Below are 12940 nucleotides of genomic sequence, written 5' to 3'. Positions count from 1 at the left end.
ATAAGCATAAACTAAAAATACACATCACAGATTGCATGGTAAGTTAAACTTGATCATTTTAACCCAGGGCATGTTTTCTTCCTGGAGGATTAAGGGAAAAAGGGTATCTAACTCACAACACACCCCACCTTTTATCTCTTTTTGGTTACCATACAGCAATTCAGCTCCATACTTTTACATTGAGAACAGCAGAAAAAGCTGGAACTGAGATAGAGCATTAGTTCAAAAGGGTTCTGAGTAGAAATAGTAGCATTGTAAGTTCTGAAAACTAATTCTTCACTGCCAGGCATTCATTTTTCCCTCATTTCTCTCTGTTTCAGCCATGCTGTGCAATGTTACATATATGTGTGTATATATATGTGTGTGTCTGTGTGTTTATAAATATATATATATTATCTATCTATCCATCTACATCTAAGAAGTAGTAAGTGCATAAAGCTGCGGTAGAGTGCCTAAAGGAATTTACTGCAAAACTGATATGTCGTCAAACTTTTTGTAGGAAATCCTTTTTGTTCTAGAATACCAGTCTGCACTGTCACTTCCTAAACACCTTTCATGATCTGATCCTAAATGTTTTATACCTCCTTCCTTCCAAAACATACACTTTAGGCAATGTATTAATCTAATATCATACAGTAAAAAAGAAAGAAAATTACTTTTGCATTCACTGGATAGATTTTATCTATGAAAGGAACACTTTCTTTCTCTGAACTGATCATGCCTACGATCTCCATATCTTCTGTGAACTCCAGTTTAGCAATTCCTTCAAAACACTTCTTTAAATGCGGTTGTACTCGAAGGGGATCCTTTGTTTCAGACAGTATTTCAAGCAGCTCATCATTAGACAGGAAAAAGAATCTATCAGAAAAGTACAATTAGTGAACTTGCACTTTCCAATCATGAAAACTGTCATTAACAATCTATTAATGCAAGACAGATAGAATCGTTTTTATTGTTGCTTAGGACACTAGTACAACAGAAAAGAAATTGCTATCTCAAATCCCCTTTCTTAAGTATTTTTTTAACATTATAAAACTCATCGCACCTGTTTTTTCAGAATTTCAATATGACCATCCTTTTATGATGAGAAAGACAGACAGGTTCTCAGACTTATTCACGAAAGCCCAGATATATCTATGCAGCCAGTAAGTACCTTGTAAAAGCATAGAATCCTGTTCCTCATAATCATATATAATTCCTACCACACACCTTTGCTCAACTAAAAAGGGTAGGGCAGAGACATAATTGCAAATCAGACATGGGAAGTTAGCAAGTTCCTTTAAAAATGCCCTGTAAGTGATAATGTCTTTCTAATCATAAGTTTATGCTGTGCTAGACAGATTTTGCCTCCCCACCTCCGCCTGTCCCTGGCATTGCAAATTTAACTGCAGCCAAGGCAAATTAATTATGTCTGGAGAAAGGAACAGATTTTTAATTTTTTGTTGCACTGGACTGTCCCCCACGTGAGTTTATAAAATGAGACTTTTCAGTTCAGTAGAAATTATTTGAAATGGCTTTCTGTCTCTAACCTAGGCCTGTTTAATTAATTTACCTTGGGAAAAATAATCTTTTCTTCTCCAAGTAAGTATTCAATCCTTTTTGAATGTCTTCTAAGAGAGTATTTGCTTCCTCAAGTCTGTCTAACAGCATGGGTTGTTCAGTTGCTGCAAGTACCTTTGTGTCTTTCACCTTTGTAAAAACAAATACACAGCAAAAACTGTTAAAAGTTGCAATAGGTTTGTACAGTAACATTGTTATCACCAATCACAAATCTATATATTATTCTCTGTAGTGTGCCTTCATGTTATTAAATATATCTGCATTATTTGATAGGTTTGCTTTCCAGATTGTCAATTTCACCAATTTGAACTTTACAGACAATGATGCAACAAGGAAATATTCACAGGAATTAAAATCTTTGGCACTTGCTCCTGTGTCTTGAGCCTGCTACATTTTTTTCCATTCACAAGTAAGTTCTGTCAAACTGAGCCACAGTACATGACAATTGTTCTCTGTCCTTGCCACCTAGGTTGCATTTTTTCTTTCTGATAACACTACTTGTAATTTGAAAGGACACACCTATTTCAGAACAGGCTTCATCATTCACCAAGTCTGAGATGTTAGATGGGTCTCAAGTTCTATTTAGTTTATTCTGATATTATTCAGATATATTCAGAAATTCAGATAATAATATCTGATTATTTCAACACCTTTAATTCGCAAACACACACCTTTAATTCGCAAACACACACTCCCTATGTTTTTGACAAACACCTCAGCTCACACTACCACTAAGTATCTGGCCTCTTACCCAACTTCTTACTTACAGGGAACAGAACAGGATATGCAATTGCACTTACTATCCCTATTACCTTATCCTGACACACTATCATCTCAGTACGTATTCATCAAAGTTTTGAATAACCATTCCCCCACATATTAGAGAACAATCATAGGCAAAAAAAAAAAAAATTAGTTGCTCTAATAATGTGTACACCTTAAAAGCCTAATGCAAAATCTAATCGTATCCAGAGAAGTCTTTCTACAAACTGTTAGTGAACTCTAAAGGAGATCCTGAAAGCACAAACCATCCATCTTTCTACCTAATTCTGATAATTTAACCATACAAAAGCCAGAAAATTTAGAATTAAAATGTTACTTGAACTCTAATTTGTCCTGCAATATCCAGCCTTTACAGAAATCTCAAAGCAATCATGATACAATCTACCAATTTTACTGCAACACTAGATTTTGGTGGGCTGTAGGTAAGGGATTTTCCACTCCATATTATACATTCTTGTGACTTAAACACAAATATCAAGCTCCAGAAGAGCTAGTATATCTTCATGATAGTAATAATCATTTTACCAGATGGGGATAAAAACACATGCTTTTTTAAATGCAAGCACTTACCACTTGTGCCATAATATCCTTCCAGTATGAATCCACAACCCCGAACTTTCTGCCCTCTTCAGGCATTTGAGCTATAATGTCTTCTGAACTAAAAATTGGTTCCAAATACAACCATGTTGCCTGACATTTTAACCAGCTATCTAGAATATCCTGCATTAAACACAGCTTATCTTCCCAAGCCTGTAATGAGAACATTTGATATTTAAGCAAAATTGTATCAGTAATTAATCTACGCTGAGGAATCAGAGCACGAGTTGTTTGGTTTCAAATTAAAATAACAAAGAGAGAAAAATACCCACAGTTGAACAATTTTAAAAAACAGAAAAACTTCATTCTTCTAAAAACACTAACAAACACATGAAAATTTCTTATAAACAACAGATGTATTCTTTCACTAGCATGGTCTATGGAAAGTTGTGAGAGAACTGCCTAAATAGTGCAGAGATGACTAGCATGGCAATCCAGAATCTCTTCTTTTAATTCTACTGTTGTACTTTCTACCTTATCATCAATGAAATGATAAAAGCTTAACATGGTATTCAGCAGACTGAGTAAATGTCAGTTCACAGGCCCTATGTGGAGTGGGTTCAATGTTTGGCCCACCAGAAAAAGCTATTTCATGCAACTCTAGCAGTACAAATCAGCAGTAAAAGCAGAGATTCCTTCTGAATAAAGAATCTCAGACTGCATTGCTTTTGTGACTTTGACAGCCCATGCTGTAAGGGATATGCAGGGAATGTACTGCAGGGAGAAAACACAGCCAGCCTTTACTGTTCATTATTCTGCAAGAGGTACATGGAAATTGTTTAAGATAGCTCTGTATCAATCGTTCCTTTTCATTTCACTCAGCTTTACCTATGATTTGGCTAAAGTCCACAGGAAAGGATAGAATTTAGGTCTTAGCATTGCATACAAATCATCACTATTAGGCCAGAAAAAGTGATACTAAATACTGATGGAAAGAAGTCTCTTCTCTCTGCATAATCTTTCTATTAGAAATTCATCATCTTTAAGATCACATCTTTACAAAATAGTAGGACAGCTAAACAAATTTGAAACCTTATGGATCATGCCAATAACAGAGGATTACAAATAAATTCTCTCTCACAGCTGAGACACCTATGTCTTTTTATACAATGCAGCGGGATTTGTTTAAATCAACTGACCCATTCCCAAAACATTCAGCTAAAACCCCATGCTTGCAATGAATAGATTAGCAATGCAATTACCATTTCTTTAGAGGTAAAGCAAGCTTTGCATACCATTGTCTGGAAACCATTAATTCAAAGCTCTTGAAGAAAAATATGAATGTGAGTTCTTAGAAACAGTTAAAAACTATATAACTTCTTATCACGCCAAAACACCTTAAAGCACTTAAGGAAAGCTTATTACAAGACAAACAAGCTCAATCAAACCAGCTTTTCCTTACCTGGCATTCAGCTTCTATTGGTTTGATGAAGGGAGAGCCACACATTGTCTGAGTCTTAACAATGTGATCATCCAGCAAAAGCTGAATGTCATCAATTGCTGACAGGATGCTGGTGTTCTGTAAATACATCACATTTTGATAAGGGAAATACCAGTTGCTTTATTTCACTGCTCTTAAGCCTCACATTCATTTGGCTTCCTGTTCCCCCCTTCCCTATGATGGTTGAAGGTAAGAAAGCAGCAAGGCATTGAGAAAGCCTGCAAGATGTTTGAAGATATGAAATGGTATCTCCACTGTACATCTCTGTTTCGAAGGTCAAGAGATAGATTGTTTTATGAATGAGAAACTAGCCAGGGATGCTAGTGACTTCTCACTCAACCTTTTGCAGTATGATTCTTATATCTTCAGGGCAAGTTAAAATTTCACTGCTGTCCAACTTTCCATACAACAATGAAGAAGCTCTCAGGCTTACAGTTTTGTTAGATTGAGTATGTTGAGATCACAAGTTACCCAGATACTAAGGACAAAATATAAGGGGATATAGTAATAGATAAATAGTAACAGAGACATTTGCCCGGGCTCTGGGGTATGATACCAGTTTTCATCATGCCACAATGAATCAGGTGTAACTTCCCTTTAATATTTCTCAATTGGTATTCAGAATCAAAGTAATTCTTTTCAACAATATATATGTATTGATTTGGTGTTTACTCACAGTATCCCTGTACTTCACCAGACTGAACTGCATATTGTCCCACTCAAATTTCATTTTCTCTATCGATTTCTCTAAGGAATACTCCTTACTCGCAGCTGCTCCAATAGGTTCCAGCCTAAATTGAAATCAAACATATCTTTGAAATGTTTTTGCAACATAGCCAAAGAGCAAAAAAAAGCAGTTGTAAGTAGAGTTGCATATCAGACTACAATTCATATGAATTTGTTAATAATATCATAGCTTTTATTTCAAGGAATATTTTTTTGCACTTCCAGGGTCACCAAGTTAGAGATATTAATATTAATTTGAAGATAAATATAGACAGAAAATTCTGACTGGGCACATAAAGTGGTTTAGGAATATGACTCTGGTTTTTGGTGCTTTTGTGCTACAAGAACAATTGACAGTTCTATCCATAGCTTGATAAAATACAGCTGATTTTACAGCACATTCTAACTGCACACAAAAAAACCCAAACAAACTATTAGCTGGTATCTGACATATGAAATACAGTGACTATCTAAAAAATGAGAATAAACTTCTTACTGATCAATGTATTTTGAGAGTCCAAATTCCAACATGTTTTTTAGAGTAGTAGTTTCATTAGGTCTGATCTCACATCCTACAATTTCACTAATCTGAAAATAAAATACGAATTAAAATCTATTACCAAGATGCATGTTTGTAACAGACTTCTCAAATGGCAAGAAATAAATGCTGAAGTAGTATTAATGCAACCTCCTAATTTGCTTTTCCACCATAAATTATTAACTCAGAGAAGGTCCTGTCTGTACCACTACAAATTTCAAAACGGGTTCTATCATGTGACAGGATAAAGGCTCTTCTTATTGTGAAATACAGAACTATTACCATATTTCACAGTACGAAATATATAAAGTAGTATAGTGAACGGCCAGTTTCTGTGGTAGAGTACCCTCAGAGTTAAAGCAGAGTTTCAAGTACCTGCTTCCAATGTCTCTCCTTCACTCCACGATTGCAGGCAATTGACAGGACAGGAAGATGCTGTTTAAATTTATCAAGCTTAAACTTCATAGTTTCTGCTAAGCGTCTAGGCCCAGCCAGATCTGGAAAACTCTTACTGAGGTTGTACATAGTCCTCCACATAGTTCCAATTTCTTCATTAATTTCATCAGCATTCAACTTCTGGAGAGATCCTGAATACGACAGCATAAAAAAAGCACAGCAGACACATCAGAATAGGGAGTTTTCCAGGGTGGTTTATCTATCGGTATTTAGAATAATTCTCCTTTAAATGGAAATCAATTGTGTTACAAAAGATGATCTTAATGCAAAATCCAATTCAACAACTGTATTTCACAGTTTAACAGCATTTATTTCTTCAAAATTTTCTCACAATTAATCAACCTCTTCAGCTTCTACTTAACTGACTGAAAAATGACATGTTTCATCAAATCAAATGAAATGAACATCAAAGCCTCACCATTCATCCATTCCTCAGATTTGGTATGGAAATTATATGCTGTAATCCAAAGTTGCTCAAAACGTTGTTTGTTTGCAATTATAGCTTGCAGTTGAGGAAATAGACTCTTCTCCAGCCCAAGTAACTCTTCTTCTTTATGAATAGCCTTTAAGGGGAAAAAAATATGTTTTTTAAAAAAACATATCTTATTTTCATCAAAAATTCCTACTGTTTTTTAAACTTTTACATAGGTAATATTGAATACAGTTTTTTAAAATGTCATAAAGACAGCCAGATTTGTAGATTTAGGCCTGCAGAGTTTAGGTAAATAAGACAAATGTGTTCTTGAAAATTCCCCTAGGTATTTGTATCTTTTACTACTCAAATATAAAAGTATGCTTCTATTTTAAAAATAGATAATGCACCATGTCATTCAGTGAAACCAAGGCTCACAAGTCACCAACCCACTTTGAAACGGGGATGTAAGCTCCTCAGTCACATAGGCTTATAGGATGTATTTTTTAACTTGTGATTATTTCTTTCTGTGACAGAAAGATCTGGGAGTTCCAACCAAAACAGATATTAATTGCTGTGCTTATTCATGGTAAGATACTGTCTTTGTCCAAAAGACCTTACAGTATAAATCAATGTGCAAAGATTTAGAGTTAAAAAAAAAAAAAAAGAATTGCCTTCTTCATTTTACAGGTAGGGAGGTGAAGCACAGAGAAATACTGTCTGAAATGCAGACACTGAATTCAGATTGAGTCCCAAGTCTGCGCTTTTACGATGCCAACAGACCTTTCATAAAACTTTTAATCACTCAATGTGAGATGCAGGCAGAGAAACATAAGTATTGACATTCCAAGACAAATTTTAACTTCAAGTATTCACTAAGCTGTTTGTCATGTCATTTAAATTGTGTGGATACACCCCTCATCAGGATCATGTATTGAGAAACTTAATTACTTACCCTGATCTACCTATAACAACATATCAGTGCTGTTAACTGACATTAATTAAATGTACTAGATGCCTTTAAATCAGATTATGAGTGTTCATATGTAGGACTAGCAATTTATCTAAATCCTAAACTCATTTAATTGGTTCAATTTTTTTCTGTTGAACGGGACTTAATTAAAATCTTGATCCTTAAGGCTCCACATATGCAGAAATCTCATTGTCTCACTGTGATTTAGAAGATTAATTAAGCCACACAATGCCTGTGAGATCTCTCGTAAGTAACCATTCTGATTTCCCAGCAGAGGCACAACTAAGACAAACTATTCAACCTAGAACCACACAGTACAAGGGATGGAGAGCCCTAAATAGAATCTAGGAATCCTGGTCTTCAGTTTCCTTCTAGCATCTGAAACTTCCCTTTTTGTGACACAACACATATCTAATGCCTATAGGCAACTTCTGGAAATGATACAAACAGTTGAAAAACATTTGGTTTTAATTAGAGGACAAGCAGAGGGACTGAAAACACAGCTTCAGCAGCACAAACACAATTCAGGGAAAATACCACTTCCCTAACATCCTGCTCCTGCTAACTCTGCCAGAAGAATTCTGTTTTCCAAGGAGAGCATCCTGCTACTACTGACTGCTTAGAAAAACTGAATGGCAGTATTTCAATTTAAAAAGCTCTCCAAGCTGTTTTCCCAAAAAATATGCTCTTAAGCTCAGTAGTAGGGACAACTCAGCATACAGGGATAAGAAGATATTTGCCACGTTTGTGACTTTGGAAATTTTAAAGCCATCTTGACAATATATGGCCAGAACTCTGAAAAAAACCCCAAACAGGAACCAAACTTTTGCTCATCCAGCACACTGCAACCCACTCCATACTTGGCTAATCAATACTAACCTCAGATTCTGTTAGTGCATTATCTAGATTCTTATTTAACTCTTTAAATTTCTCAGCGTTGTTCTTCATTTCTTCTATGGTCATGACATCCCGCTTTTTGTAGCTTTCTACTTCTCTATTATAACCTTCAAGAGTTTCCACAAACTGAGAACACCTGAGGTAAAGATAGCTAAGGTAATATGATGTTCTGTTTCACTCCTTTTCAGGTTTCAATTATTTTACTAATTGTAACAGGCACTGACAAATGAAATCTGATTTCAATACTATAGTGTAAAGTAAATACAGATGCCAGTGAAAACCCATTAATCAGTTACATCAATACTATGTAGTTCATACGATTAGAATCCAAGGTTCATTTTCATATCTCCTAATTGATTTAGTTCACTTGTATTTGCTACTTTTTTTACTTGGAGAAAATAAAGGAAGAGTAAAAATAATGTAACAAAATTATGTGTAATGCTGTCCTAAGCAATGTAACAAGATAAGGCTATCAATATTCTACCAACATCCTTAATAATTCCTCCACTCAGACCTATTTAAACATAACAATATTCTAATTTACCCTCATCAACAGTATTTTTCTGAAATCTCCATGATACTGTAAACGGTTTCTTCCTGACTTTCTCATGTCCCTTCCACATTTTTCTTCTTTGACATTATCTCCCTTTAAATGAAAATTAGATTTTTCTTTTTTTTTTAAATACCCAGTGAAAGAAAATGTTTTAACACCATACCTTTCAAGCAAAACCATCTCTGCATGATTCCTCTTCTTACACAACTGATCTCTACTGTTTTCAAAGATTATCTCAATCTGATCAGGCCAATGGAGAACTGTGCTATTCAGGTTTATGTCATCATCTAAAATAAAAAATATGTAGACATATTGAAGAAAATACTTTTAATCAATGAGCTAATAGAATGGCAGTTGTGAAGAGTAGACAAAATAGCTAAAACTGTATCTAGGAATAAGCTGTCTAAGAAGCTACATATTTCAAGTTGCTGGCTGAATTACCTTCATTGCAAAGAGGACTGGTTGCCTAGAACAAGTTAGATTGTTAGCAAAACTCTAAAATCAAGCTAAGAATGTGAAATTCTCTGAATAAGACCTTAGCCAGACAGAGAAAATCAGTAAGAACAGCTATTTCAGAATATAAATTCTGTTCAACTACACACAGAGACAGACCACTCCTAACTAAATATCTGTATCTACATAAGGTGGATAGAAGCAAAGTTTAAACCATTTCTAGTCCACAATGTGTAAATGCTGAACTATTCACAAAAGCTAGAACACAGTAACCACAATGAGCACACATCTTCATATTTTGTCTGTTTGCTGCATGCACTTAGGTCATTATAACTAATTGCAGTCCACATGCTTATAAATCCAGCTACAAAGAATACGTAATTACAAAATACTGCGCATGCGAACACTCCAGTCCAAAATGTAACAGAAAATATCCTGGCTTCCACAGGCATCCTAATTTTTATCAGAAATAAATTCTAATAAACATGGCATATCCTAGTTATTTCTATCACTGTCTGTTCTGAGAGTGTATTCTGTTTAAGGAGAAAGGATCATCCTGCCGCTAAAACGAGTATGCATTCATATAACTGCTCTTCACTTTTATGTATGGAAAATAACATACAGCAACTGTGAACGGCACATTTTTGCTTTGAACAGAAGTGCAAACTAAAAGCAACTTTTGCAGATGCTTCTTTCACCTTGGAGATCAGCCTTTATATTAACAAAGAACAGCAAGCTATCATAGCAGAAAAACAAAAGGTCTCCACTGACTTAATACTCAACTGCAGAGATGCAAGTTCTCACACTTTCCAAAAGCTGCCATAGAGTCTTTGAGACACAGCTTTTTAGATGGTTTTCACTGAAGACTTTTTATTGAATAACACAGAGGTGTGACCCCATTTGGCCAGAGTACATGACATGAATCTGATAATGCCTAGGACATTATCCAAAACACAGAAAAAAGCACTGCCTGTGCTGTATGCCATTTCTCTAACCATTCCTTCCTGCATTGCTACATTTTGGTCTCTAAAAAATTCTCTTTATTCCCTGTCTCTTGGAGCTTTCCATCAGCATTCTAGAAGATGCAACATTTATGCATGTCAGGCCCAATATCTATATATAATTATTTTCATATGGAGACTTTTATATTCTTTAATTGAGACATACAAGAAAGATTAGCATAGTCCATGAGGAATTCCAGTCTGTGTGCTGCTTCAGCAACCTCCTGTCTCAGTTTAAAAACAGTAACTTCATTGGATTTCTTTAAGTATGCATCAAATTCCACTAGCTCTTCAGTGTTCAGAGGCACCTCGCTCATTCTCTTCGCAATTAAGTTATATTCATTACAAATTCTACAACAAAAACAAAACAGACATATCACTGTGATCCTAAGTGAAGAGAGATGTAAGATACTATTAATGAAGTTTGCCTTTAAACAAGAATATTAACTTTCTTAATAAATTAACGATTCAGATTGAATACACACAGCAGACAGGCATTTATACAGGATGCCACTTTACTCTGTACAATCAGTCATACAGTCCTACTATGTTTACAAGAACTGATACATAATAGCATGATTGCTCAGTTGGTTACAAATTATAATTACCAGCATATTAACAGTTTCCCTCCTATAGGTTTAGAACTTCCTTTTCAAGAGCCAATCTGTTGCAGAAAGAAAGGTTTGGACTCACAAGAAAGAGCTCATTTCCACAGCAACTAAATCAGCTGCACAGTATGAAACAAAGTTGTAAAGAGAAAAATTATTAAACAATCAAGTTTATTTTACATTGTACACAGTAACAGAAAATAGAGAAAGGAAGAAATCCTGTTATTTTCCTTCTTCCCAGTGATAGATCTTCTTGTTCCAGATCCCAGTTCAGTACTGCAAATACCTATAGAGACGGCAGGCATGCAAACAGCAACCATACACAAAGGATAGGCTCACTTAACATTTCGAAGGCTTGAGTTGGTTTAAGTGTTCAGCATAAGCTCATTGTCTAGATCCCATCCACAGTAAGTGGAGGCAGAGAGGCTCCTTTAGACTGTAGTTCATCTCCACCTGGAGAAGCCCTTTAGACAGGTGGGTTAAATAATTTCTTCTACAGTGACTGTCTCTCTCCATTCACTGTGGAAGCATTCTTTACCTCCCAGAGTGTTTGTTAGTGTGTGTTTGGTTTTTTTGTTGGGGATTTTTTTAAATTATTTTTATTATTTATTAAACTTGCCAAAATATGAGGTCAGGACCATTGTTTCCCTAAGGAAAAAAAAAAAGGGAAGAAAAGGAAGAAAAGGAAGAAAAAACTCCAACATACTACATTCTTCATGTTGCTTTAGCTGGACATCAGCAAGGGAAGCAAGGACCTCAACCCAAATCCTAGGAGGTCAGTAAAGGAGGAAAAAACAACTGCATATTTCCAGTCTAATCTCTATGTACACCCTATACAAAATAAGTTAGATATCTATTTACAAGTATTGCTGTTCCTGTAAATTTTAAATACTCACTTTGGTTCCCCTGCATGTGTCTGGTCAGGATTAGAAAACACAGCAGATGAATAAAGTTATCTCATGCACAGATATCAGTATTAGTCCATGCAGACAGCAAGAACCACACATGCTAACAACACGTACCTTTTATTTAACTCTCTGTTTTCCATCACTGCAAATTCAATCAATCTATCTTTAAGACTTTGGGTCCGATTGCAGAGTTCCTCATTCAGTTGTACAGCATCCAGACAGAACAACGCCAGAGGGACAGTGACATGCATGGAAGCAATCTCTCTTTTCAGTTTTGTTAAGCTGTCAATCTTCTACAAATGGAAAATAATAAATCTGCTATTTTTCCTTAAAGTCTATAGATGAAAAATGCTACACTACAACTAATTAGTTCCCATCTGGTAAATAGATAATATATACCAAAGAGAAGAAGGAACAGCTATTTTTTATCTTTCCAGAGCTCAATTTGTATCCACAGATTCCACAACTAAAAGCTTTGCACAGCAATATGTCATATTAATAAACACCACAAGTTGCCTAAAGAAGTATTTAGCCATAGGCTGAGTCAGGAATACAGAGAGAAAAGTAGACAGGGCTGACTAAGGACAGGACAGTCAAAAGACCAGCAAGCTGATTCACCAGATACTTTGGGTAGCCTTCCACTGGACTTCTACTGAGACTCAACAGACCTATAGAAGAAGGCCACAAAGAAACCTCCCACATTTACACAGCAGCCCTACAGCAAGGAGCTATGTAAACTGAGATGGGTTCCCAAGGGTAAAACAAGCGATTTGAAAGGGAGTTCTTTAGGCATATGTATTAGGAAGTCAAGTGTGGTATGTTAGCTGCTGTATGAACTTGTAACAGTTGTCAGTTACTTATTACCTCTGTTAAAGTTTCTAAAGAATGTCCTCCTTTCAAGAAATCTGTGACATCTTGCTGTGCATTATTGTTCAAAAGATTGCTGTATTTCCTATACATGTTTAAATACCTTAAACACAGAAGATCACAAAAACAAATATAAGACCGCAATGTGAAGATTCTCTATAACAAGA

General features: G+C 35.4%; 1 protein-coding gene across 1 annotated transcript in view; it reads right to left on the bottom strand.

Annotated features, from left to right (window-relative positions):
- The window catches only part of DNAH3 (dynein axonemal heavy chain 3), a 69724-nt gene that overhangs the window by 44583 nt on the left and 12201 nt on the right, over positions 1–12940 (bottom strand). Inside the window, exons 13-25 of the mRNA XM_037385043.1 lie at positions 12771–12876; positions 12021–12199; positions 10557–10741; positions 9100–9223; positions 8366–8519; positions 6520–6664; positions 6021–6232; positions 5604–5695; positions 5058–5172; positions 4343–4459; positions 2914–3093; positions 1553–1689; positions 657–858 (exon numbers count right to left, since the gene is read on the bottom strand). Of these exons, the coding sequence (XP_037240940.1) occupies positions 657–858; positions 1553–1689; positions 2914–3093; positions 4343–4459; positions 5058–5172; positions 5604–5695; positions 6021–6232; positions 6520–6664; positions 8366–8519; positions 9100–9223; positions 10557–10741; positions 12021–12199; positions 12771–12876 (1948 nt within the window). The remainder of the gene's footprint in view (positions 1–656; positions 859–1552; positions 1690–2913; positions 3094–4342; positions 4460–5057; positions 5173–5603; positions 5696–6020; positions 6233–6519; positions 6665–8365; positions 8520–9099; positions 9224–10556; positions 10742–12020; positions 12200–12770; positions 12877–12940) is intronic.

Source organism: Falco rusticolus, chromosome 4, assembly GCF_015220075.1.
Source record: "Falco rusticolus isolate bFalRus1 chromosome 4, bFalRus1.pri, whole genome shotgun sequence".
Lineage (NCBI taxonomy): Eukaryota > Metazoa > Chordata > Aves > Falconiformes > Falconidae > Falco > Falco rusticolus.
The sequence above is the reverse complement of the archived record's forward strand: the minus strand, read 5'-3'. Positions and strand labels throughout refer to the sequence as shown.